General features: G+C 56.3%; 6 protein-coding genes across 6 annotated transcripts; 3 read left to right on the forward strand and 3 right to left on the reverse strand.

Annotated features, from left to right (window-relative positions):
- Nucleotides 1-3,873: 3,873 nt before the first annotated feature.
- LY79DRAFT_562465 (uncharacterized protein) lies at nt 3,874-4,513 on the forward strand. The gene has a single exon (XM_060558475.1). The coding sequence runs from the start codon at nt 4,077-4,079 to the stop codon at nt 4,494-4,496; it is 420 nt and encodes a 139-aa protein (XP_060411211.1). The 5' UTR covers nt 3,874-4,076; the 3' UTR covers nt 4,497-4,513.
- A 6,944-nt stretch (nt 4,514-11,457) lies between these two features.
- LY79DRAFT_316494 (uncharacterized protein) lies at nt 11,458-12,336 on the reverse strand. Its single transcript, XM_060552375.1, has 2 exons — nt 12,002-12,336; nt 11,458-11,943 (listed from the first exon to the last, which is right to left on the reverse strand). The coding sequence occupies exons 1-2, from the start codon at nt 12,219-12,221 to the stop codon at nt 11,624-11,626; spliced, it is 540 nt and encodes a 179-aa protein (XP_060411212.1). The 5' UTR covers nt 12,222-12,336; the 3' UTR covers nt 11,458-11,623.
- Nucleotides 12,337-14,787: 2,451 nt separating this feature from the next.
- Nucleotides 14,788-16,062, forward strand: LY79DRAFT_521464 (uncharacterized protein; the record flags this gene model as incomplete). Its single annotated transcript, XM_060555355.1, has 1 exon — nt 14,788-16,062. The coding sequence occupies one exon, from the start codon at nt 14,788-14,790 to the stop codon at nt 16,060-16,062; it is 1,275 nt and encodes a 424-aa protein (XP_060411213.1).
- Nucleotides 16,063-16,559: 497 nt separating this feature from the next.
- On the reverse strand, nt 16,560-19,337 carry LY79DRAFT_562476 (hexokinase-1). The gene is made up of 3 exons (XM_060558476.1): nt 18,733-19,337; nt 18,539-18,556; nt 16,560-18,429 (listed from the first exon to the last, which is right to left on the reverse strand). The coding sequence occupies exons 1-3, from the start codon at nt 18,918-18,920 to the stop codon at nt 17,019-17,021; spliced, it is 1,617 nt and encodes a 538-aa protein (XP_060411214.1). The 5' UTR covers nt 18,921-19,337; the 3' UTR covers nt 16,560-17,018.
- Nucleotides 19,338-20,403: 1,066 nt separating this feature from the next.
- LY79DRAFT_521453 (uncharacterized protein) lies at nt 20,404-21,337 on the forward strand (the record flags this gene model as incomplete). The annotated part of the gene is made up of 5 exons (XM_060555353.1): nt 20,404-20,562; nt 20,623-20,702; nt 20,763-20,809; nt 20,874-21,109; nt 21,197-21,337. 5 exons carry the CDS (start codon nt 20,404-20,406, stop codon nt 21,335-21,337), a joined length of 663 nt encoding a protein of 220 aa, XP_060411215.1.
- On the reverse strand, nt 21,312-22,433 carry LY79DRAFT_521305 (scavenger mRNA decapping enzyme; the record flags this gene model as incomplete). Its single annotated transcript, XM_060555338.1, has 2 exons — nt 21,312-22,240; nt 22,364-22,433. 2 exons carry the CDS (start codon nt 22,431-22,433, stop codon nt 21,312-21,314), a joined length of 999 nt encoding a protein of 332 aa, XP_060411216.1.
- Nucleotides 22,434-23,439: the final 1,006 nt, after the last annotated feature.

Here is a 23,439-nt window from a genome sequence, read left to right on the forward strand (position 1 = left end):
TTTCTTCGCTTTCCCGTTTCGACACGTGCTTATGCGGTTGCACGTGTAGGTTTCCTTAATATTTCTCTATGCACTTGGTTAGAATGTCTAACCTAGATACAATGTGTATTGTAATAACTTGGTGACTGACCTACAAGAAAGCAGGAGACATACAGGTACCTACCTACACACACATATATACATGTATACATACATACATACATACGTATATATATACACATGTACGAGATACACTCCGAAAGGTTTGCAATTGATGCTGGTGTAGTCGAGACTAGGCTACCCTCGTGAACCACATCCGTATCATATCAGGGATTAACTATAGCAGAAGCAGCCGCCGCAAGAAAACCGAGAGCATTCGCTCTAGAGCCCCCTGAATGCAATGTCAGTATATCTCCTGTGATACAGTGCGGCTCAAGTAGGCCAAAGCACGCCGGACTTCTTCCGTTCGACAGACAGTCTGGCTATTCAACAAAGACAACGAGAGGCCTCTCCTGAGCAAGATCAATTGCCAAACACCCATGCCAAGGCGTTGTCGCTGGCGGCGTGTACATGCCATGCATGACCTGGAGTTTTTGGGCACCTCTTCCCCGCCAAAGTATGACATGGTCAACCGGAGGAAGTCCCTCAAAACTTCATAATCATATCACTCCGGCTTCTCTTTCGGTTTACCGTTTGGTTCACAACCAAGCCACCAGGGGATAACAGGTCTGTATCCGTAGGAAAACATTCGCAGCGTGGCAAGGTGAAAGGGCCGGTTAAAGGGAGGCCAGATAGACTTCCCGAGGAATACTGATGTCCCCCGAAAAAAAAGGAGCACCGATAATAGCTAGTCAAGGCCGAATCATAGCATCGGAAGACGTAAAGCGTTGTTCCATCTATGGTCATCATCGTCCATCTAGAGACAAAGGGGTAAGTAGACTGTGGCCGCCTCCATGCTGCTGCTGCCATTGTAGCCTCACTGCAGTGAGCAGATGCGTCCTAGGATCGATTCACCTTGACCTTCCACGGACGCAGGATTTCACTTGCCTGAGAAACTTGGCTTGTTTCCCCGGATGGCGAGAGAACCCATGAATTGAATCTCCTCATCTATTGGAATGTACTGGGTGTATCTCACAGCTGGATCAAGACAAATCGCATGTTCATTGAAACTGGATATGGAGAAAAGGACATGGAATCACGACGTGATGATTGCTCCCCCTCATGAGGCCCCTTTCTTATCAGATCATTGGTCTACACCTCGCCCATATTCGACATCGGCATGGGAGTAAGAGGCCACAGAGACCCCGCCCCAGTCAGCGACAAAAGGCACCCAGAGATGAACGAGACAAAGTTGGCTTTGCAACGATCGAACCCTAAGCGCCTTCGAGACAGCACGATGTATGGGGGGGTGTCTCCTGCGTTCAAGCCTCTGGTCTGGACAACAAGACACCAACCACACCCACCCTCCGAGTCGACTGCGGCCGAATCGAAAACAGACCTGCCCGTCCCATGACCGTTGGCTCAGGTCGACCCAAGCACTTCCCAACACCCCTCTTGCCATAAAACACAGCTAGCGAGAAGCCAAGCAGAGAGCCAGGAGTCCCTGGAGCAGCACAGGCTTTCCCCCCGTTGCCTGTGACGCGCATGGCCACCTTGCAAGCCCGACTTCACGACAAGCGCAAGATCCAGACGCTCTTTTCTCGGATGGAGAGAGCTGTAGACCCGGCGGGCGGGCGGGCGGACGGGCCTGGGCCGTTCCTCCAGCGCTTGGCTGCTGTTGTTGGCTATAGTCGACGGGAGCCTGAGGATGGCATATAGACGAGGCCGGGGTATGTTAGATCCTCAGGTGGCGCCCTGAAGCTCCGTGCTTGACTTCGATATCATACATTGTATGCAATTCTGGTTTCTACAAGGGGGGAGACGAGTGAAGAACAGAGCCGCGAGTCGCCGCCCCTCTGCCCCCTCTCCCAATCCCTGTGCCTCCGGTCTTGGTAGAAACCTAGGAAGCCCGCCTAGAACCTACGATTTTGGAGTTAGCCGGACGGTTCGATTCGCGAGAGCACATGGGCTGGAGGGGGGCGAATGCACCAGAACGGGCGTCGCGATGTCCGCAGCCCCGCGTCGAGAGGGGAAGGGAAAAGGGCTAATAAGGTACCGATCCAAGGCGGTTCCCAGTAGGATCGCACAGGTACACCAACATTGACCGTACGCAGTCACAATGAACACGGTAAAAGTATATCATGCCCGGTACTCAACACAATACAAGGTTTAAGAAGAAAAATGCCGTGGGGGTATCCGGGCATCTAGGTACGCCTACTGACTGCAGATAAACAGCCAAAGCATATTGGCTCAAAGAGCACCTCTTAGGATAGAGGTACTGGGAACCTAACGTCGGCTGGTCATCTGGTCTACTCATCCAACCATGGAAAAATCGGTTACGACAGACACGCCGTTAAGTCTTTGCGGCTATCCGATGTCTGAAACAGCTCTCTCTCTCTCTCTCTCGCTGTCTCTCTCGCTTGTATTTCGCTTGTATTTCGCCTCGTAAACGCTTTCAGATGACTCGTCTAACCTACCCCCCCTCTCATCGTCCAACCCACTGGTATCGATCAGATCTCGCAACAAACCTCGGCAGCAATTGGCCATTGCTCACACACCATCGTCACACCAGTCGCTAGAAAGTGTAGAGATAGTGAGATAGTGAGTGTGTGTGTGAGAGAGAGAGAAAGAGAGAGAGTCAGATCGAGCTGGCAGACGCGTAGGTGGCCCAGGCCAGGCCCTCTTGTGCCCTCGTGCTTGCTCATGTTTGTTGATCAACCAAGCAGTTAAGTTGTACGTTCCCGGTTGACAAGTGCTTTGAGTACCTTGCAGGATTTACCTGCAATAGCCGTATAAGTCCGGTAGCAATTCGTCTGCATCTCACAAGCCACACCATACGGAGACCGAAGGCGAAAGTCGAGAAGTCGGCACACTTTCTCTCTCTCTCTCTCTCCCTCTCTCTCTCTCTCACACACACACACACACACACACACACACTCTCTCTCTCTCTCTCTCTCTCTCTCTCTCTCTCTCTCTCGTCCTCGCCGACGTCATTTGGCAGCGGGTTGCACCGCGGGGTCCCCCTCCACCCGCGCGGATCGACCCCGCCAAAAAGCTTCAATTGATGCGCTCCGCCCCCCGCAATTCCATTGCCGGCTCCTTACAACTTCTTTGTTTTTTTTCTTCCTCATTGACAAAAAAAAAAAAACCAAAAACGCAGCGAGTTGAAAGGTTGCGCGACGTTTTCCTGTAGATCCGAATCCCAAGAAGCCCCCGCGTCGTCCGCATCAAGTTGACCGTGAGCGGAACCGCGGGTCCGGCGATGATGATGAATCATAGACGCGACGGCCAATAAACATGCACACACACTCTCTCTCTCTTCCACTCTCTCTCTCACACACACACTCTCTCTCACGCCCACATAGCTTTCGCGTCCCCCTACCGAGCCACGAGGAACGAACAAACGAAGCAAAGCCCAACACCGGCCCATGAATCCCGTCAGAAAGCTGACAAGCCGCGTAAGCCAGCTCTCTCACCACATCGCGCCCTCATCCACCATGGCCTCGACATCGGCCTCCTCCTCCCCCGGCCCAGCGCCCTGGCGCGCCGCCTTCCTCAAGAACGTCAACGACATGGCCTCGCCCGAGTTCACCCTCGCGACGCTGCACTCCGCCCCCGCCCCCGCCCCCGCCTCGGCCGTCCCGCGCCTGCGCACCGTCATCTTCCGCGGCCTCTGGGCCGAGCTCCCCGTCAACCCAAAGAACACCGCACCCCTCAACCCGCCCGTCTACGAGTCCGACCTGCTCACCCTCACCACGGACGCCCGCATGGCCAAGGTCCCGGACCTCTTCGGCTCCGCCGCCGCCGCCGCCGCCGCCGCCGCCGCCCCTCGGGGCTCCTTCTCCTCCTCTGGCGGCGGAGGGCCCGTCGAGGCGTGCTTCTGGACCGGCGCCAAGGTGCAGTGGCGCGTGCGCGGGGAGGCTCACGTCCTGGGCCCCGACGTCGAGCAGCCCGACGCCCCCGGCGCCGCCGCCGTGCGCGAGGCCCTCCGCGCCCGCATGCGCCGCGTCCCGGATGCCGAGGCGCAGAGCCGGCGGCGCGAGGACCTGCCCGAGGGCAAGGCGGCCGCGGACGACGACTGGAGCTTCGCCCGCGAGGTCACGGCGCACTTTGGGAACCTCAGCCCGGCGATGCGCGGCACGTTCCGGAACCCGGAGCCGGGGACGTCGCGCAAGGCGAACCCGGCCGACGGCGACCACGCGCTGGGGCACAAGGTCGAGGACCTCCACGACGAGGTGGCGCGCGCCAACTTCCGCGTCGTCGTCATCGTGCCGACCGAGGTGGACGAGACGGACCTGAGCGACCCGGAGGACCCGCGGCGGTGGCTGTACCGGTTCGTCGGCGCGTCGGCCGACGCTCGCCCGACGGATGGTGCGGAACGATCCAACGGGTGGGAGAAGATTGAGCTGTGGCCTTAGAAGACGTAGACAGGGGCGCGCGGGGGGGGGGGGGGGGGGGGGGGGATGGCCATCTGTTGGACGCTGCTGCATGCAGGCCTCGGTGGAGAAGTGAGATATGGAGGGGGGAGGCGGAATAGATTCACTCGACTAGAGACGCCCTTCATCCGTGGTGTGGTTCGTCCCAACTGAGGACATGCTGCCAAGTCTACCAGAGAAAAAAGGCACCATCACATTTGCCCTCATCTCACATCTCATCTGCTCACCATCGTCCAACATTGACTTTTTCGAAACACGCACATGTATCACAGCGGGTTGTTCGGCGGTATTTAAGCCACATGCATCACTCCCGGCGTCTGCTCAGTCATAAACCCGTCAAAAAGAAGAAGAAGAAGATGAAGAAGAAGAAGAAAAAAGAAAGCAGTCGGCTCGGGAATGACTCGCCTGTGAGAGGGACAGAGGTGGGGGAAGCTGATAGGCCGAGCCGTGCCGTGCTTACGCCCCCCCTCTCAACACGCCTCACCGGTCGATCGAAGAAAAGGGATGCCCCGTCCACCCGTCCATATTCGTTCACCTCGCTCGAGTCTTGGTGGCGTCAGGGGGGGTTTGGTTTGGTCCGTTGACGTTGGGTGAGCCGGCAGGCAAAACAATACTGCGTGTCCGGGGTCGACGGCCGGATATCTCTTTGTGGTTAACGCCGCGTCCCGACGGGGTCTGGTCTGCAGTCTGTGTGTGTGTGCAGTGTTTGGCCGCGCGGGATCCGATGTTCTCACGCACGGCGGGCGCCCGCGGATTCAAAAAGGTTGGGTGAGACATGGGCGGAATTGGCGGTTTCTGCTTGTTGGTTTTGTCTGTTGGTCGTGTTGCATATTGCTCTTCCGCGAGCACACCAAGCCGGGGCACGCGTGTGGGCTTGCTTGCATGATGGACGATTTGAGTCTCAAGGCAAGCCGCCCAAAGCATTGCAGAAGAAAGCAGCCCTTGCTGCGCTGCTTGCCTCCGCCCACCCCCCCCCTTCTCTCTCCCCTCGTTCAGTCATCGTCCGCTCTAATGCCCACGGTAACCCTAATATAGTGAGGAGCAATATCGGTGAAGAATCATCTCGAAGGCCATATTTTCATGGGGGCCCCGCTGCGAGCCACATGGCGATTCCGATCATCGCAGCCATGTTCCTCGTGTCGTAAGCCAATTTCACCCTCAACGGGGCATGAAGAGAGAAGCGAAGTATCCGTGCCCTAGGAAAGGGTGGACACGAGTATGGTGTAAAAACTCGTTCGCATCTCTCAGCCCACCCGATCCATTGCTAGTTTACACAGCAACGGCAGAAACAATTGGCTCATTATCCTGATTAGGTCCAATCCGCCGGCCAGCAGACGACCATCTCCAGGGCTGAAAGGTCGAGCTCGGGTGGCAGATGCTGACAGACGATTGACCAGCCCCATATACATCCTCCTTGCCAGAGCCGGTCTCCACGGCTAGTCGGTCAGTCAGTCATTCCACATGGCAGCCATGCAAGCCCTAAGCTACATGGGAAACGCCTTCTCCACCCCGGATCTGGGACTTCTGCTTCCCCGAGCCCTTGACGACCGGTCGTCATTTGCGCGTACCTACTATAGTATAGCGTGGTTGCAGGGAGGAAAACGAAGAAAGTGGGCAAGTAAAAAAGGAACCAGACAAGGGGGGGAGGGGGGAGGCTGGTGGCTCTCTCTCTCTCTCTCTCTCTCTCTCTCTCTCTCTCTCTTTTCTTTCTTTTCTTTCTTTTCTACCGATGGGTCTTCCGAGGCACAAGAAGAGGTGATTACAACCCCCAATGAGACGAACATGCGCCCGTGAGCAGCAGCATGGCAAAGCGATGTGACATTTGTTGGCAGTCAGCCCGCCTGCTGAATACATGAACCCCCTTTCCCTTTTGAGGTCGGAAGCCGCATGCTTACGCACGGGTACGTTAGATGTTGGTAGAGCAGAACGTACTCCGTACTCTGGTAGTATTGAAACAAGGCCCGGCTGCAGCTAGCGATCGGTCTCTACTGCGTCCTGCCATTGCCGGCGCTCACCAAGCGATGCCTGGCGCGTGATTGATGGCATGTTGGTGGGGAGAATATCACGGCCAGGAGGGCCATGTTCCAGATTCGTTAATGGCACAGGGTATGGAAACTCTAAACCGCGCGAGTGTGAGGAATTGTTTCCGCGAATTTGAGCATAGGTCGCCTCAGCCGATGAGCATAGGTCGGCGATCATTACGGGATATCCCCGGCGATTTCAGCCGTTTCTCTCCCGCCCCTCCTGACCTGAGGCCGTTGACGGTGCGAAAAAAAAAAAAAAGGGGGGGGGGGGGGGGCTTTGTCTGTGGCAAGTCTCCTTTTTAAACGCAAGTTACGTTGCGTCGTAGTTCAATCGAATGGCCGACCCTCTGACCGCTCTGGCTCACATAACCGCCAAGGCAGCATCTCGCCATTAGGTGCCGTGGGTATGGATGGAGCCTCGAGTGCCTTGATTCGCCGCCGTATTGGCTGCTCGCGTACCCGCTGCTTGTCGATGCGTTGGGGGGAAAGGCAAAGGTCGGGGTAACCGCCTCGTTGCAGTTTATCATCGCCCCCCCGAAATAACCACCCGATGTGACATCGCCGGTCGAGTTGGCGGAGTCGCCAGTATCGCTCCCTCCGCACAGCTCCTGGGAGCTCCCATGCACATGAGCGGCGACTCAGCGGACGCGTACCTTTTGGACTAGGACTTCGCAACAGAGCTTGATGTGATTCTCCGTCATGGTGAGCTCCCGGCCGAGTTCCGTAATAAGATGGCGGTCGTGCGCTGTTGTATAGTCAAGCACTTTGGGGTTGCCCATGCTGCCGAGTACCTAGGCAAGGATTCTCCTTGGCTACCTCGAACGTGGACGCGTAGTCGCCTGCCACTCGGACCGTCCCTGGGGCCGAGTTTCGGTTAGGTTGTAGCATCGACCAAAGAATTGAGTTGCCAGCTGCAGTCTGGCGGATCCGAGGAAGAAGCGCCCAAATCGATTCTTTTGACCAATCTTGTAATTACTAGGCAACGGCGTGTATACAGGATACGTTTTCAAAGCCACGGGCCGCTTCAAGTTTGCAACCCGGCGCGAAAATGGAACTGACAGGATCGACCAACGGCGGATACGAGAGCATCAGACATCGGGTTAGTGGGCCTCCTGACACGCGGAGCGCAGTTCTTCCCACACGCAAGCAGTACTGTCTGTCTCCCCTCCCTCGGATCGAATACAACGCCGCATCGAGCTCTGACGAACTTTGCCGGACAATGGTCAGTGTGCTGCCGCTATGCGGACTTAAGCGCATTATGCCGCTCATGCGTGAATGTTTGGGGTGTGGCGGGTGCTGGCATTGCTTTTTATGGTTATGAGGCCTTCACCGTCATTTTCGATTCGGTTGTCGAGCGGGCTTGTTGTGGGCAGGGTCCTGTGCCCATGAGCTGCATGGCGAATCCAAGCCGTGAGTTTCCTGGAGACATAACAGAAGCCCCGTCATCGTGACGTGCCACAGGTAGCTCTGCTGCTCAATGTTTAGTATCGTTAATTAGCACCGTCTGTTGTCATCTGTTTCGGACCGCATGCATGAATAGACAACCGGCTAATGGACATGGGAAAACATCGATCGAATGCCTGTCTTAAACACACGCCACTGTTTGGTTATTAGACTTTGGGCTCGTCAGTATTCGTAAACCAAAAGTTCAGATGCCCCAATGCTTGTTGTCATTGACCGCAACCAACAAGACACACGGGCAACGCAACGTGCAGAGAGGCCTGTTCGGTATCGACGTCTTCTGTAACTCGGGTGCCTCTTGATCTCGACGCGGCCCTGTAATACTGGTATCGCAGACAAGGTTCTGAGCATCCCAACTGATCTGCCAGTCAAGCGCACTCAACCCCGGTTCAATGTTCGCTTGAGGCTCTCGCTAGCCGTATTGTTGTTGTCATGCAACTCGAAGCCGTTCTCAGCCAAAGGATGATTGTCTGGACCGCAGCCTATTCTCTATTAGGTAGCTGGTTGGAGGCAATCACTTTGCGGGGATTACCCTGGCATAGGCACCGGCTGTTCAATTGAGAGAGGCTCTAGTTCGTCGTCCCTGTCGATTGCCTGACTCTGCCCCGGCTGTGTCGGGCGGAGGGAGCCGGCCAGCTCGGTTGTGTTTGTAGGTTCGCAACATATATGGTGACCTATTGTGACTGCCCCTTTGGCCAGGAGCTCCGATTGCTGACTGACCGGTCTTCCGTTCTGTCAAAACTCTATCTATGCTTCTGGAGCTTCTGGTAGCTGCAACCAATAAATTCGCAGGGTCATTGGTCCAGCGCGACCGTTCGATGCACTGACCGAATCATTGAGGAGCGTCGCCGTATGAGTTAGGCACACGTCTACGTGTGCATGCATGTAAAAGGAAAACCGGACGATGTAGTCTTTTGGTACCGTCGGCCAAGGAATTGTGGCTTGTTTTGAGAGCTTTCAGGCGCGGGAACTGACCTTGAACGAGACTCTTGGCCGTTGCCAGCCTGAACGTCTCTGTTGTCAGCCATTTGCGTACGGCCTACCGTATATTGCACAATGTCGGTAACAGTGAGAACCGACGTCAAGAGCACAGAATAGTCTTTCGTGGGTAGTCGGCTTGTAGCGCTACTGAGCGTCATGAGGCTTGGGGTGCTTGTCGTCTAATGTAGCCGATGTACAAATATACGGACCACCTTCAGAGGCACGCGCCAGGTTGCAGAGGACTCCCAGGAGCAGCAAGGGAAAAAAAAAAAAGAAAAAAAAAAACACGATGCCTGCGGTTAAATGTGCCGACGCATCAAAGCTCGATTAGCTTACTACGTAGGCCGACAAAGAATCGGATTGGTTGCGAGCAACCCGTTTGATCTGCAACGGCATGCACGGGCAACCGAGGAGACAAGTCGGTCGCAAGAGAAGACTGCACGCCGTAGGCGCTGGCGGCCGTTGCATACTACATGAGATGGAGAAACGGCAGTCTCTCCGCTTTGGTCAATGTCCGAGAGGACCACATCGGGCACTGGTTGGCCGGTTGGAAGTACATCTGTTGAGATGCGCGCTCGTCGATGGGACGCGGGGGTTCTGCTGCGACATGCTTGGCAGCTTCCCTGCCCTTGCTTGGCCTGCGATTTTATGAAGACGTGGCTGTTTGTTCGTTTTGGGCTTGGGCATGTCGAGCCAGCAGTCGTAGGAAGTGTTGTAGCATCCATCAGCATTCGAACCACGGTGACGCCTGGCAACAAATCCAGGGCATTCCCTGCTAAAGATTGCTGTTAAATAACGGCATAAGCCATACACACCGGTTTGCGAGGTCATGGGCGGTAAAAACGGGTCTGATCTGCGAGATTGAACTCTGTAATCTCTCTTCTGCTCCCGTGAGAATGTTGATCGGAGTCATGAGGCGTTAGTTATATCAACTCGTCCCAGTCGTAACGAGAACGGGACTTCGAAGACGCAGGCAAAAAGGAATGAATGAGCTACCTCAGTTAGCGCACGTGCGGTGACGAGGAACAGGGCTAGCAGCGGAGATCGACGGGGGCGCTGCAGTGTGCATGTTTCAAATCGGCCTTTCCTTTCCCAGGTGGTTTGTTCGAGAAGGTCGGAAAGAAGCCGAGTGCGTTCCGCTATTATTGTCGGCCACGCATTGATGGAAAGTTTAGGATCCAATTCCGTCTTCTCCATAGCGGCCAGGGAAGGAAAAAGGAACGTTGCGGTCGGCGGGCTATTCGAAAACCCCTTGAGGGTTGGGGATATCATGTGTTTGGTTTGGTTTTGAAGCACAGCTGGCAGTGGGCCAATATAGCACGATCCTTGGCCTTAGCAGCATATCTCTCTTTATTTTGAGCCTGCATTGACTTGGCGAGCTTGATGATGTGTGTACACTAGTGTATCTAGTGCCCGTACACTAGTGTTAGGTGTAGATCACACCCAGGGTCGGTTCCTTCGACTGGTAGATAGTATCCGCCCCGTTGTGGGAGCAAAAAGCAACGCAGCCAGATTGCCAAGTCATTTAACACTATGCCGATCGTAAGCCAGCCAGTCGCAGGTCTCCATGCGCCGTTACCCAGACATGGCATAGGCTGTGGTGCCCGTGCAAAGAGGGCGGCGGGGACAGCGTCGCAAGTCGGAACCTCGTCCGACGGACAGAATGTGCAAAGGCTGGGGGCGGCGACGGTTGCCCTAGTGGGAAATGTTTTGGTTGACTGATGCTACTCTGTAGCTTCTATGGTTTCTCTCTTCTCTCAATTCGTCAGGCGAGGTACCTGAGGCACTAGGCGGAATCGGACGAGCAGCAAAAGAATGTGCCGGTTCGTTTTGTTCCAAGGTGAGATCTCGGGGGCAGGCCTCTCTCTGATGTGTCTCTTGTGTGTGTTGGTGGCGTGTGGTTTTGAGCCGCAACAGAGGGCACAGGGCATGTGTCAAAAACGTCACGGACGAGGGTATGACTGACCAGGAGCTGCCTACCGTGTCGAAGAGTGCCGAGAGTTTCGGAGGGGGACGTCTTTGTGTGTGCGCGCACCAACCGCAGACTCCATAGATGATCGGCGAGCCCTATTGGAGACGCATCGAACGAAGTACCTCCGTAGTAACAGGAGACGAAGGCGGAGGCATGGCAGCTAATGTAAAGTTCGCAACGGCCGTAATGCTTTCTCCCCGTTCGGATAGAGGGCTAGAGAAGTGGGCTGCATCGCAGGGTCTCAGTCGGTCCAACAGTGCCCAGATACGTACATCTGCGGTGACAGTCGGCATGTTTCTGACTCTGTCATTTCCGTGCCGCACTTTGCATACTGCCACGAGACGGTATAGGGGTGTGTGTGTGTGTGTGTGTGTGTGTGTGTGTGTGTGTGTGTGTGTGTGTGTGTGTGTGTGTGTGTATGCTGTGTGTGCTGTGAGTGCAGTGCGTGCGCATGCAAGTGCTAGGCCGCCGCCTGTGGCCGCACTAACGCCATCCCATGCGGGGATTGGACTGGTCGAGATAAGGTAGAGTACGTAAACGTCTGTCTGACGTTGTCAAATTGGGTTCCCGAGCTTCGTCATTGGCGGCGGGGAACAAGTTGATGATGCGAATGGAAAGGCACAGGTGTGTTGGTTCGGAGTGCTGTGTGCAAGCCGTATCTTGGAGTGTGCTCAATGGCTGCATTTGACGATAGTGAGTGATGAGGCGCTGTTGAGTTTGAGGTTGAGAATGAGAGACCAACCGGCCGCCAAGACGGAGGAGCACGCAATCGGCGGTGGGTTGGATGTCCAAGAATGGGGTACCGTTGGCATCATGTGATGTATGCGAGGGGGTCTCTGCCACCTCACCCCCAGGGCAATCCATCCGTCTTCATAGGGGACGGAGTAAAAATAACGGCAAGCAATGTATCCGTACACGGTGCACCAACAACAGCTCTCGATATTCTCATCCTGAAGCGCAACGCTGACAGACTCACGGCGACAGATGGCGCCTGCTAATTAATTAGCACGTGGCCGTCGTAGTGTCAGCAGCAGCAAGCAGGCCAGCACCTCGTACACTGACTGACTGGATTGGCTGATCTTGGTCGGACTCCAACCGCATTGGGGGGAAAAAAGGAAAAGGCCAGTCGAGGATCTTCGTCCTGCTTGCAGGTGGGATGGAGCAGTAAGGTTGGTCCAGTATTCGTAGATTGGTAGGTCCCGGTCGTTGTTCCCCTCTCCTCTCTCCTCCCCTCCACTCTCTTCTCCCTTCCCCATCCAGTCTTGACATGCCATTCGTTGTCAAATGTCGAGCGTGTGAGTGAGGATGGATGTGCGTGTGCCCAGACAAGTGTAGGAAGCGGAGTACATTCGTTCGTTGTCTTTGCTGAAGCTGAAGCTCCCCGTGCTTCAAATCCGTTCGCACTCTCCTTCCAGATGACCACGGAGGGAGGAGTCCACGGCAGATGCAAGAACGAATCCGCGCTCAAGGAAGAAGATGCATCCGGACCCTTGCACCTGCCTACTGCTGCCGAGCCCGACAAACTGCGCAGGACCCAACGGTGCTCGCTGGTTGAATGAGCGGGCAAGAAGAAAGAGAGGAGCAGACATCTGCATCGATGGATGGATGGATTGATGACTGATTGATTGACTGACTGACTGACAACATGTTGACTAAACGAATCGATGGATTGAAATCAGACAGACAACCCGAAGCAGGTAGGCACGTACCTTCCCTCCATCCGTCCATCCGTCCATCCCTTGTCTGTTTCCATTCCTTCTTTCCTTTTCCTCCATGCCGTCCTCCCGTCTCTCCTTCCTTCCTTCCTAGCCTTGCCTTGCCTTGCCTTGCCTTGCCTTCCCTTCCCTTAGTATGCGGAGTATCCGTGCCGACTCCTCTTTCTATCTGCCTGTAGTTCTCCATTACATTCCCCCACTCTTTCCTCTCTTTCCCCCCTGCTCGGCCTTGCGCGGAAGGAAGGAAGGTGTAGGTACGTACCTCGTACCCTTTTTCTTAGCTTTACGGTTCCCGTACTCTTCACTGTAAGGGTGAAGGTGGGCCTGGTCTTTAATCTCCTCCACACCACGGGCGTGTGTGGCCCTCCTCGTTCTTCTCCGTCCTCTTCCCCCCCCCTCCCCTCCACACCTCCCTCCACTCTCCGTCCGGCGCCCATCGCTTAGATAGGTATTTTGACCCCTGTTTCCTTGCTCCACGATGTCTTGGTTCATGTACCTCCCTGTACGTACCGTTGGCTCCATTTCTGCTCATAGGCAGGTAGGTACCTTCCCGTCTCCTCTTGTCTCCTGTTTTTTCGCTTTACTTTGCTTTGCCTGCATCTGCATCTGCAAATCACACAACACAGAGGTGCCGCTCTTCCCAGGGTACTTTGGTTTGTACGAATGAACGGCCACAAGTCTCTTCCTTGCCGTACCTACTTACCTATACTACGTAGGTAGGCAGTTTACTACGTACATTATCACACATTATTACCCGCCTTGCTCCCTGTCTGTCGTCGCCGCCGCCAACCTTTTCCTCTCCTCGTTCCATTGTCCACCCCACTGTTGTTTTCACATTGCACAGCTTCTTCCCCTCTCATAAGTGCTCTCCCCTCCTTCTCCTCTTCCCTCTTTTTATGCGCTGGAGGGGCCTCGAAAACGAGACAGAGAGAAAAAGAGAGAGAGAGAGAGAGATAATTCACCGTCTCCGAGGTGGATATAGTCGCTCCTCGCCCCACCCGGTTCCCCTACAGTCAGTCAGCCATCGTTGCAGAAAAAGCGCCTTTCTTTGACCTTGAATCTCACCGTCCATGCCAGGAAGGGAAATAAAAGAAAACACACACACACACCTACACACGCCCACCCACAAAAAAAGAAATCCTTGCCCTGCAGGCTCACATCAATTCCCGCCTCATCTCGCCCTTCTCACCTTTCCCTCTCAGCGCTAGCGGCCCTCACGTAGTGTGGCTGACCCCCCCCAACCTTGACGCCAAGCATACATACAAACGCCATACCTTGCCTCGGAGACTTGCTTTGGATTTAGAAGAAAGGTAGATACGATACCTCCACTCGGCCGCATATCCACCACAGTCCTTGGACTCATCGTTCAACCCTCGTAGCCTTCTCCAGCCTATCCATCTACCGATCCGTCCACCGTCTATCCACCTCTCTACCTTATATCTCACCGGCCTCTTCCCCCCCCGTCCATAACTGACCACCCCCGAGACCTTAGAGACTCCCGCGCAGATCTCGTGTCGCCCTCGCTTTCTAGCTGCCGATCACACGCCCAATCACGGCTCCTTGTCTCCCGACCCCCAGAGTCTAGGTCTGGACCTGTCACCTTTCTGCCCGACACAAATCAATCCATTAATACCGCGTCTCCTGCCCGTTCGACCGCCGCCGCCGCTGGGTTTATTACTCCCGCCGCCCACGTCTACCTATTCGCCAGACACCCACCTCTATTCTCTCGACGACCTGGCATCCGCCATCGACGTGCCCCAATCCCGCTCGACGTTTACCGGTCTCTTCGCTTCCGCTACAACACCCCCCCTTCAAGTGAGACAACACGCAGACGCTTACCGGCGGATCATGCTACGCCCATAAGCACGTCGATCTCTTCCTCTTCCTATACCCTTCCCCGTTCTTAAGTCTGCAACGCCGATTGCCGCCCATTAATTCACCGAGAGGAAACCTCAAAACCTACTTCATTTGCCGCTACATCCCATTTCTGCCAACACCCCGACCGCATTCTGATCCATTCTCTGGCACGCATAGACGTTGAGAATTGTTCTCAACGTCTCGCCTGCAACCGTATCAAAACGGCCAATCCACGGCAGAAGCAGGACCGCTTCACTTTGGCCATGGACGCCCTCAAGAATATCGTCAACAATGTCCCCGAATGGCTGGACCGACTCGATCAGCTCGGAGAACAGATCGATCAGCGCCAAGTTGAGCTCGCAGCACTAGGCGCCGACAAGTCGTCGCGCTCACTCAAGAACCGCGGATCCACCGAATCACTCAAGCTCAAGGACGAACCCTCCGAAGCCATTCCCCCACCCGCCGACGAAACCCCTGCGAACGAGACAAGTGCACCACGACCGGTTGTCATCACGACGCCAACTGCTCAGGACGGGCCGACGGAGAAAGATGAGCCTTCCAGCCCTAGCAGCGGAACGCCGTCGGCTCTTAAGAAGCAGACCCGACGTGCAATGGCTTTGGCACAAGCCCGTGCCCGTGCCGTCGTCGAGAAGAGACCTCGTCCAAATTCGGTCATGTCGACTGAGGAGGACGCTCCGGCCAAGTATCGCTCACGGAAACTCGTTCTCGTCTATTACGACTCGTACGTAGAAAGCTTCTTCGAAGAGCTGGTCAAGTTTGTATCGGCAAGCCGGAACCTGATGCGGAAGGCGAAAATGGCAGCAAAAGTGGCTACGATACGCCGCTTGGCGGAACGGGAACAGCCCGAGGGAGACGACGCAGAGAGTGCCGGGGACCTCCAGCCCGACACCACTGGCGGTGCTGGCGCCGCCTCCGATGCGTTGCCTTCTTTGCGGTACATGAGCACAAGGCGAATGGGCCCCAACGGTCGCAAAGGATCCTCCTACGCACGCTCCGGTGCAGGTGGCGCTATGATGGGCGATAGCGGACCAGACGCTTATGACGAACTTGACAAGTGCCTCGAATACATCCAGAATCAGTCCGAACATGCCGCTCATCAGTTCTTGCGTGACGGGGATTGCACTGAGGAGATTGGCAACATTCAACGCCGGCTTGCGGAGACCAAAGACCTGGCTCAAAAGGAAATGGAGCGAGTCGAGAAGGAAGAGCCCGAGCTACTGAAGGCCACCAGCGAAGCGAACAAGGTGCGGACTCTTCGACCGACGAGCATGCGCCGTGAGCTCACGGCCGGCAAGGACAGCACCCCGTCGCCCATCACACCCAGAAGGGCCGAGGTTGACTCGAGGATTGAGGCGGAGAACAAGACACCGACCGCCAAAACGATTGAGGTTGACATGTCCAAGCCCCTGGAGGCGGACGATGCGCCCATTGAGGCGGACGACGAGGGAATCGACGACATGGAAATCACGTTGCCACCCAGGCTGAACTATCGGTCTACCCGGGGGATGCGCGGCTGAGCACGCATCGCCCTTGTTTGGATTCGATACCCAATCTCTACGGAATCGCGTTTTCCCACATCTATTTTAATGACTGATACGGCCTCGCCCGGGGAGAAGAAGGGAAGGGGGAGCATTCATGGACCAAAAGTATTGGATGAGACAGGAGGGCGTTGGTTTCCATCCAACGACAAAAAAGAAGAAGAAAAAAAAGGGTTCGACGAGAATTACCCTATGATATCTGGAAAACTAAATGCATAGCATAGCGTCTGTTGCTTCTATACTACCGCCCGAGTAGCATTGGTGAGGTTTTTGGGTCGTATAGTTCAATTTGGGAAGAGGGTCGTTGGGCATCGCGGAAGGGGGGTAAGGGGGGTGAGGTTGGGCGGAAGAGGAGAGCTGGGAAAGCCTCGAGAGCAAGGACAGAGGGGAATGCAGAAGCCTGCCTGAGAGGAGTCATGTTCCTTTTATTTTTTATTTTTTTGCTTTAGTTTACGGAGGAGGCGACACTTGGGGGGGGGGGGGGGGGAGGGAGTTGGATGAGACGTTATCTTTTCTCGCCCTCTTTTCCAACTGCATTCCCCCATCGAATCGAGGCTCCGGGCCCAAGACGGTCAAAAAGGAGTCAGGCCCATCTGGGGGGCAGTTTCTGGTTCACCGGGTCTTCAGAGAATATGTTCCGACGCCCGGCCAAACGCGAGGCACTTAACATCCTTTTTTTTATCCTTTTTTTAATAAAAACGCGTCGGTGTTCCATTGGTTTGGGGCTGTGCTGAGGAGTGATAAGACGTTGCTGAGGGCGGTCATCGTCGCGTTATTCAGACAGGTATTATCGATTCTGCATTGAGGCCCTAGTTGCGCAAGCCGATGATGGCCAAAACCGCCCATGCCAATGCCGCCCATTGCTAACCGCACATTTCTCTCTTCTTCTGCGTCCATTTCCTTCTCTATGCCTTTATGCTGTATCTCTACATAACTCATTTCTGTGTCTCCTGCGTCTGGCTCGACCCCGTCGCGGCCGCAAGAATGCCAGCGCCCTTGATGCCGCCGTCGTGGCAGGGGCTCAACACGACCCGCACCGGCGGCGGCTGGTCGTGGTAGTCGAGCCTCACAATTTTGTCCAGAAAGTCCTGGGTATCAGCGAGGTAGTCCTGGAAGTGCGAGATGCAGCCGCCGGTGTAGCCGACGCCCAGCTCCTTGACGGGTGTCACGGCGCCACCGCCTGGCACTGGCTCGGGGATATCCCCCGCCAGCTTGAGGAGGGCCACGGTGGCTGCTGCGACGATGCCTGCGGCGCGGACTTGGATGGCCTTTGCGATGTGGTAGAGGGCGACGGCCGTCTCGGGGGTCCACTGGAAGGAGGCGCCCCCATCTGCCGGGAACTCGTTATCCAACTTGGCAAGTAGGGCCGACGGATCTGACGGGTGAGAGGGCTTGAAGTGGCTGAGAAACGTCGTCGTCATCCGGTACCTGACCAACAGATCTTTGGGCAAGGATGACTCATCGAAGGCGAGCACCGTTTTCAGGTAGTCGACGAGTATGAGACGGCCGAGCTCGCCGAGGTAGCGGCCGGCGGTCATGTACTCGAGCGGCTGGAAGCCGGCAATCTCATTGGGGCCCACGAGTGCGGCGTCGAGGGCAGAATCCCACGGAGTGATGAGGTGCAGCTCGCGCATGGGAGGGGCGGTGCCGCGGATGCTCCATTCCGTGTTGACGGCGATGCGGGCGAGACGGGCAGATTCTCCTGGGAGTGTGCTCACGTTTGCGGGCCACTTGTTGGAGCCCATGGCGGTGAGTCGAAGGGGGATCGTGGCGTTGCAGCCGGTGCCGACGATGAGGCCCATGCTGGCCTTCTTAGACTGAGACTCGTCGAACAGGTAAATAAAGGAGATGAGGGTGGAAACGGAGTCGTTGGATATCGCTGCGATGCGGATGGGAGGGAGCCGGTGGGCGTCTCCATCCTCGACGACGCGGGACTTTTCATATCCCCTGAGCAGCAGAGGACCCAGTTCGGCGTCACCTCCAATGCTGAAGCCCTTGCCCATGGTCATGACAGTGGCGTCGGAAATGGAGTGCTGGACCATGGGAAAGCTGAAGGTGATGCCTAAGGGGAGCTCCTCTTGGGCGGGAAGCTGCCATTCCTCGCAAGCGGAGCGGACAACTTCGGCGATGCGGGCGCCGATCCAGTCGAAGAGAAGCTGGGCGTCGGCCTCGCTGTCCGTTTTGAGGCGGTCATCGATGGGCCACGACTTCTCTTTGAGGCGGAGGGCTGGTGCGGTGGAGGAGGTGCCATTGGTCCGGGGGATGGCTGCGGAGAGTGCGTCGTCGGGGATTGTGGTGTCTTTGCCTTCCAGTTCGACGAACCCTACTCTCAGGTTCGTGCCTCCGCTGGGACCGGGTTAGTGATTCGGGTTTCCGGAGGGGTAAATTTGTTGGATATGTGCGGGATGGATTAAGCGTAGGGGGGGTTTGCAATGTTTGGTCAGGGCTGACATACATGTCGATGGCTAGATGCCTGCAGTCTCGTGTTAGTTGCATCCATTGCACGTTGAGCAAACAAAATCTTCGTCTTCTCGACTCGCACCGTCTGAGCACTTGCAACCCAGATAGCCGAAGCGGACCAAGTGAGGATCCAGCGGAGGCGATTAGGAGGAGGAGTTGGTGGGGGGGGGGGGGGGGGGGGAGACATACCTTCCATGGCCGTTGTGGCTGACAGGTCTTAGAATGGACTCGGAGATGGGCGTCGCGAGGAATTGGTCCTCGGCGTTGAGAGCAAGATGCTTGAAATTGGCATAAAAGAGGCGGGACAGTGCGTGAATCTTTTGGCTGTCAGCCCGGAGCGGCTGCAGGAACTGGTGCAGGGCGAAACCAGGATCCATCGCTCGTCCGTCTCTGTTGGTCCTCTTTACGAATGCTCAGAGGAATGATAACGAAATGCGGCGTTCCCAGAAAGCGCGTCTCTAGCCTTGTCTGGCCTTGTCTGGCCTTGTCTTGCCTTATCTCGCCTCACCTCGCAGTCTAACCTTGTTTTCAGGTGCTGCTGCTGCTGATGGTGGTGGTGGTGGTTATGCGGTCCCTGAGATGAGGGGTACTTCCGTTGACACAAGACAGTTCCGGGGAAGATGGCTTATCAGGTTGAAACCGCAATCATGGATGGATAGACGGAGAGAAACAGGGAAAGAAAGTGAAGAATGAGTAGCTGTCCTCGTCTTGAGCGTTGAATGGAAGAGAAGAGAAGAAAACCAACGAGATACAACGATGTTGCAAGGCACGTTACACCCAGCTGCGATGCGATCTCATTACTTACGTCCGGTGTGGGAAAAGAGCGAGCGAAGACGGCGGTGGTGTGGATCAGCGACCGGATGCCACTGTGCCTGCCTGCTGCCTTCCTTTCCTAGAGTTCATGACAGGTACTTACCGGCTCGTCTTATGCAAGACAAATCCATTTACTTCTAGTAGGAGACTCGAGGACTTGATTGACCAACAGATTCACTGCCTCTCACCTCATCGCTTCTGCATACCTGGATATGCTTCCAACACGATCAAAATACTATAAAAATACCAGACTCGCTAGACCCTGCTGCTGTACAGTACATAGATAATCTCATCTCGCACTGTTGCATCGGCAACGAATGCCCCCCCTTCTCGACGAATGCGACAGTAAGAATACGGAGTCATATATTGATAGGTACGTATCGGCCTAGAGGACGTGGGCTGCTGATAAGATAAGGTGCTCAGTAGCCCACCCCGCTATCGCCGGCGTGTCTTGCTGCTGCGGGCGGAGCTTCGACCGGCCCAAGACCGGGATAGATGTATACATCGTCTCACGTACTGAGCACCACGTTAGGAAGTGTATCTCTCTAAGCTCATCTAGCTACTCCACATCCAGCTAGCGTCAACGCAGCCCCCAACCTAATGTCCGTCCGCCTGTCGTTCTTGTTTGGGGCCTGAGGAGCCAGTGCCGTGCTCGTGCTCATGCTCGTGCGTGCTCCGTGCATGCTGCATCATCGCTATCGTGTCGCAATCCCATCGAACCCCTCGCGCCATCCCGTCATTACTAAACTCTGCTGCTGCTTTCTCCAGCTTCTCCAAATGGGTGCGCACCGAGCTTGTTCAGAACACCGCACCGTCTACCGCCAACAACGCGAAAACACCACACCACCGCTACCCCCCTCTGAGATCAACACCAGTGCCCAACCATCCAAGCCGTCGCCGCGATACCGGTACCAATACCCCGAGCCCGATAATCCTTTTGTCATGGACGAGAAGCGCGCCTACCTCGGATACCGTGCACCCAACCCTCCGCCACGTCCCATGGCTACCTTCAAGCGGCAGATAAAGGGCCTGGTGCTCGTAGTGCTCATGGCATTGCTGTTTGCCTGGAATTATTGGGTCTACCTGGGCCGCCTGCCATCTCACCCGGCCAGTACCGGCACCGTCCCGGGGCAGGCCCCGGTTACCGTCGCAAAGGACCTGGTGCCTTTGGAGGCGCACATCATGAGCAAGTGTCCGGATGCGAGGGTAAGTCGTGATTGGCATGTGGTAGAGCATATGCGGTCGATACTGATACGGGGGCCCTAGGACTGCTTGAGAGATCTGGTCCTGCCTACCATGATGAAGGCCCAGGACAAGGTGAACTTTACTCTCTCGTACATCGGCACGTAAGTAACTGCCATTTCAAGACGTGCGCTATTGTGGATGCCTGACGATTGAGTTTACAGACCGACCGAGAACGACGGCGTCGACTGCAAGCATGGCCCCTCGGAATGTAAGCCGGCATCCCGCTCCCCCTTCCTCACTGAGAACTCAAAGCCCTGACATTTCATGACAAGGCATGGGAAATATTATCGAGCTTTGTGCTGCCCACCTCTACCCCGACCCCAAGATCAACCTCGGCTTCACCATGTGCCTCACCCGCGAATACAGCTCTATCCCCGACCGTACCCTGGTCGAAGACTGTGCCCTGGAGCACGCCATTGATGTCAAGGCCCTCAACGACTGCGCCACCGAAGACGATGGAGGCTTCGGCGTCGGCATGCTGCGTGATAGCGTTCGCCGGAGCAAGAATGTGAGCTCATATTCCCCCATCCAAAACGCCAGGAGCCGGCCAGGAGCCGGCGTCGTGTGGACGTGTTGCTAACCATGACATTGCCAGGCCGGTGTAAGCAAGAGCTGTACCGTCAGGCTCAACGAGGAGATTTACTGCATCCGGGACGGTGGCGAGTGGAAGGACTGCCCGCACGGATCGGGCGTCAACGACCTCGTCATCGCTATTGAGAAGCTTTACCGTCCTTAGACCTCTTGATGGGCTCGTATACCTCGGTCCATAGCTCGCTAGCCTCTCCAAGTGTATAACTCAATGCAAGACTGTCCATGCCCGCCTCGCCGTCGCCCTCCATGACGGAGAGCGTCTCCACGATGCTGTCGAGGCCGACGGCCTTGCCGACGGCCTGCGTCGCGCCGGCCTCGAGCTGCACGTGCACAATGTGAATGTGGAAGTGGTAGTACGTCGGCTGGTAGTGCACGTAGAGCTTGAGCTGGTCGACGTCGACGTCCGGGTACTGGCCGACGGTGGCGGCCAGGAGCCTGGCCTTCATGTGCCGCAGCCAGGGGACGTGCTTCTTGCGCAGGTCGCGCAGGGACCAGATGTCGCGGCGCTCGACGAGGCCGAGGAGGTGCAGGGCGTCGAGCGTCTTGCGGTCCCAGTTGAGGTCCGGCAGCAGCAGGAAGCCCTCGTCGCCCTCGGCGCCGAGCGGGGTGCGGTAGATGACGTCCTCGACCTCGGTGCGGCCCTCGATGATGTTGAAGACCCAGTTGAGGCGGCCCTCGTCGCGCTTGCGCTGCATGTAGGGGCGGACGTGCTCGGCGTAGATCTCGGGGGTCTCGGTGACGAGCCGGACGCCCTGCCGGCTGTACTTCTTGACGTGGGCGTCGGTGCAGGGGTAGATGAGGTTGATCTTGAGGTCGGCGAGGAGCGAGAGGTCGGGCGCCGCCGCCGCCGCCGCCGGCGGAGGCGCGCCGCTGCTGGCGAGGTACCAGTGGTAGACGTCGTTGGCGCCGAGGTTTGCGATGGAGGCGAGGGAGACCGGGGCGGCGGCGAGGTAGGCGGGGTCGGTCGGGAAGGGGGCGCGCTCGAGGATCAGGAGCGCGGGCTTGCCGTCGATCGTGCCCAGTAGAGAAGTGCGGCGGCCGGCCTGGTCTGCGGGAGTGGAGGCATCGTCAGTTCTTGCCGCGGGCCTGGGCTGCGTGTTTTATGTATGTGTGTGCGTTTGTGTGTGTGTGTGTGTGTGTGTGTGTGTGTGTAAAAGCTGGTGGAACGGACCTTGGTTGAGGACGCGGTCGAGCTTGAACCTGGGAACCAGCGCCTCGGCGTCTGCTTTGACGTCGGCCATGGCTTCTTCTTCTTCTTGCTTGCGGATTTTTCGTGCCACCTTTCTAGAACGGAGGTTTCCTCTTGGGGAGTTCGAGACGAGAGTGTATATCAGAAAATGAGCTACAGAAAGGTAGAGTGACTCGCAGTCGGTAAAAGGGCTGAGTTGGCCTAGAGGGGGGGGGGAAAAAAAACCCTGGCGGGGACGGCGTTCCGGTTTGAGCTCACCGAAAAGCAAGAGCAACCCCGCCGTTACCCCGCGGTGGGGCACCAGCTCATGCCGCCCCGTCGTCTGCCGTCCGGCGCGTCCACCGTCTCTCGTCTCTGCAAACATTCGGCTAATTACCAATCGCAGGAAGCATCACTCTGCGCCAACAATATGGCTAAAGAAGATGCTGCTATGCACATGCAGCTACTAGTTGACAGTAGTCGTCAGCTTTGATTTACCTCTTGATGTATATAGTCGCTCTAGATACCCCCCTCGACACCGAACAGACGACGTCAACATCAGCAACCCGACTCCGTCTTAGGCTTCCAGGGTTGGGATGTGACTCGATTCCTTCTCTGGCACTAATCACGCCAAGATAAGCACTTGTCCCTCGGCGTGAGGCTTACGTGAACCCCAACCTCACACACTGATATGCCCTTCCAAAAAGGGGGAAATTCTATACGCCCTCAGTAAGCACTGGCTCGCGTCTTCGGGACGAATAATTCGTCCCGGCGACCTGGCTCTGCATACGGTCGAGCCGCGCCCACACCTTCGCAGACATACACCTGTCAGGTGATGTTTGCTTTGCCGCCGCAATGGCTGGCATTGTTTCAACCTGGAAAAGGAGTGGTGCGACCGACCCGCACCTCGAGGGCGTTGCAACACTAAGAATAATGGCTCCATGTTCGACCCACACGACTGACTGTACAAGTTCAATACCTCCAGTATATGCATTCAAAGTATCGATACGAGAATGCACCGTCGCTCTAGGCCCTGATCTTCTCGTTGCCAGTCGCCTATTGCCAATCGCCAGAGGGAC

The sequence above is a fragment of the Colletotrichum navitas genome (genome assembly GCF_030913465.1).
Source record: "Colletotrichum navitas strain CBS 125086 chromosome Unknown LY79scaffold_58, whole genome shotgun sequence".
Taxonomy (NCBI): Eukaryota; Fungi; Ascomycota; class Sordariomycetes; order Glomerellales; family Glomerellaceae; genus Colletotrichum; species Colletotrichum navitas.

Coding starts and splice junctions, on each gene's coding strand:
- LY79DRAFT_562465 (XM_060558475.1), top strand. CDS start 4,077: ATGCGCCGCGTCCCGGATGCCGAGGCGCAGAGCCGGCGGCGCGAGGAC.
- LY79DRAFT_316494 (XM_060552375.1), bottom strand. CDS start 12,221: ATGTCAAGACTGGATGGGGAAGGGAGAAGAGAGTGGAGGGGAGGAGAG. Junction 11,944..12,001: donor CCAGTCAGTCAGTGTACGAG/GTGCTGGCCTGC, acceptor ATTAATTAGCAG/GCGCCATCTGTCGCCGTGAG.
- LY79DRAFT_562476 (XM_060558476.1), bottom strand. CDS start 18,920: ATGGATCCTGGTTTCGCCCTGCACCAGTTCCTGCAGCCGCTCCGGGCT.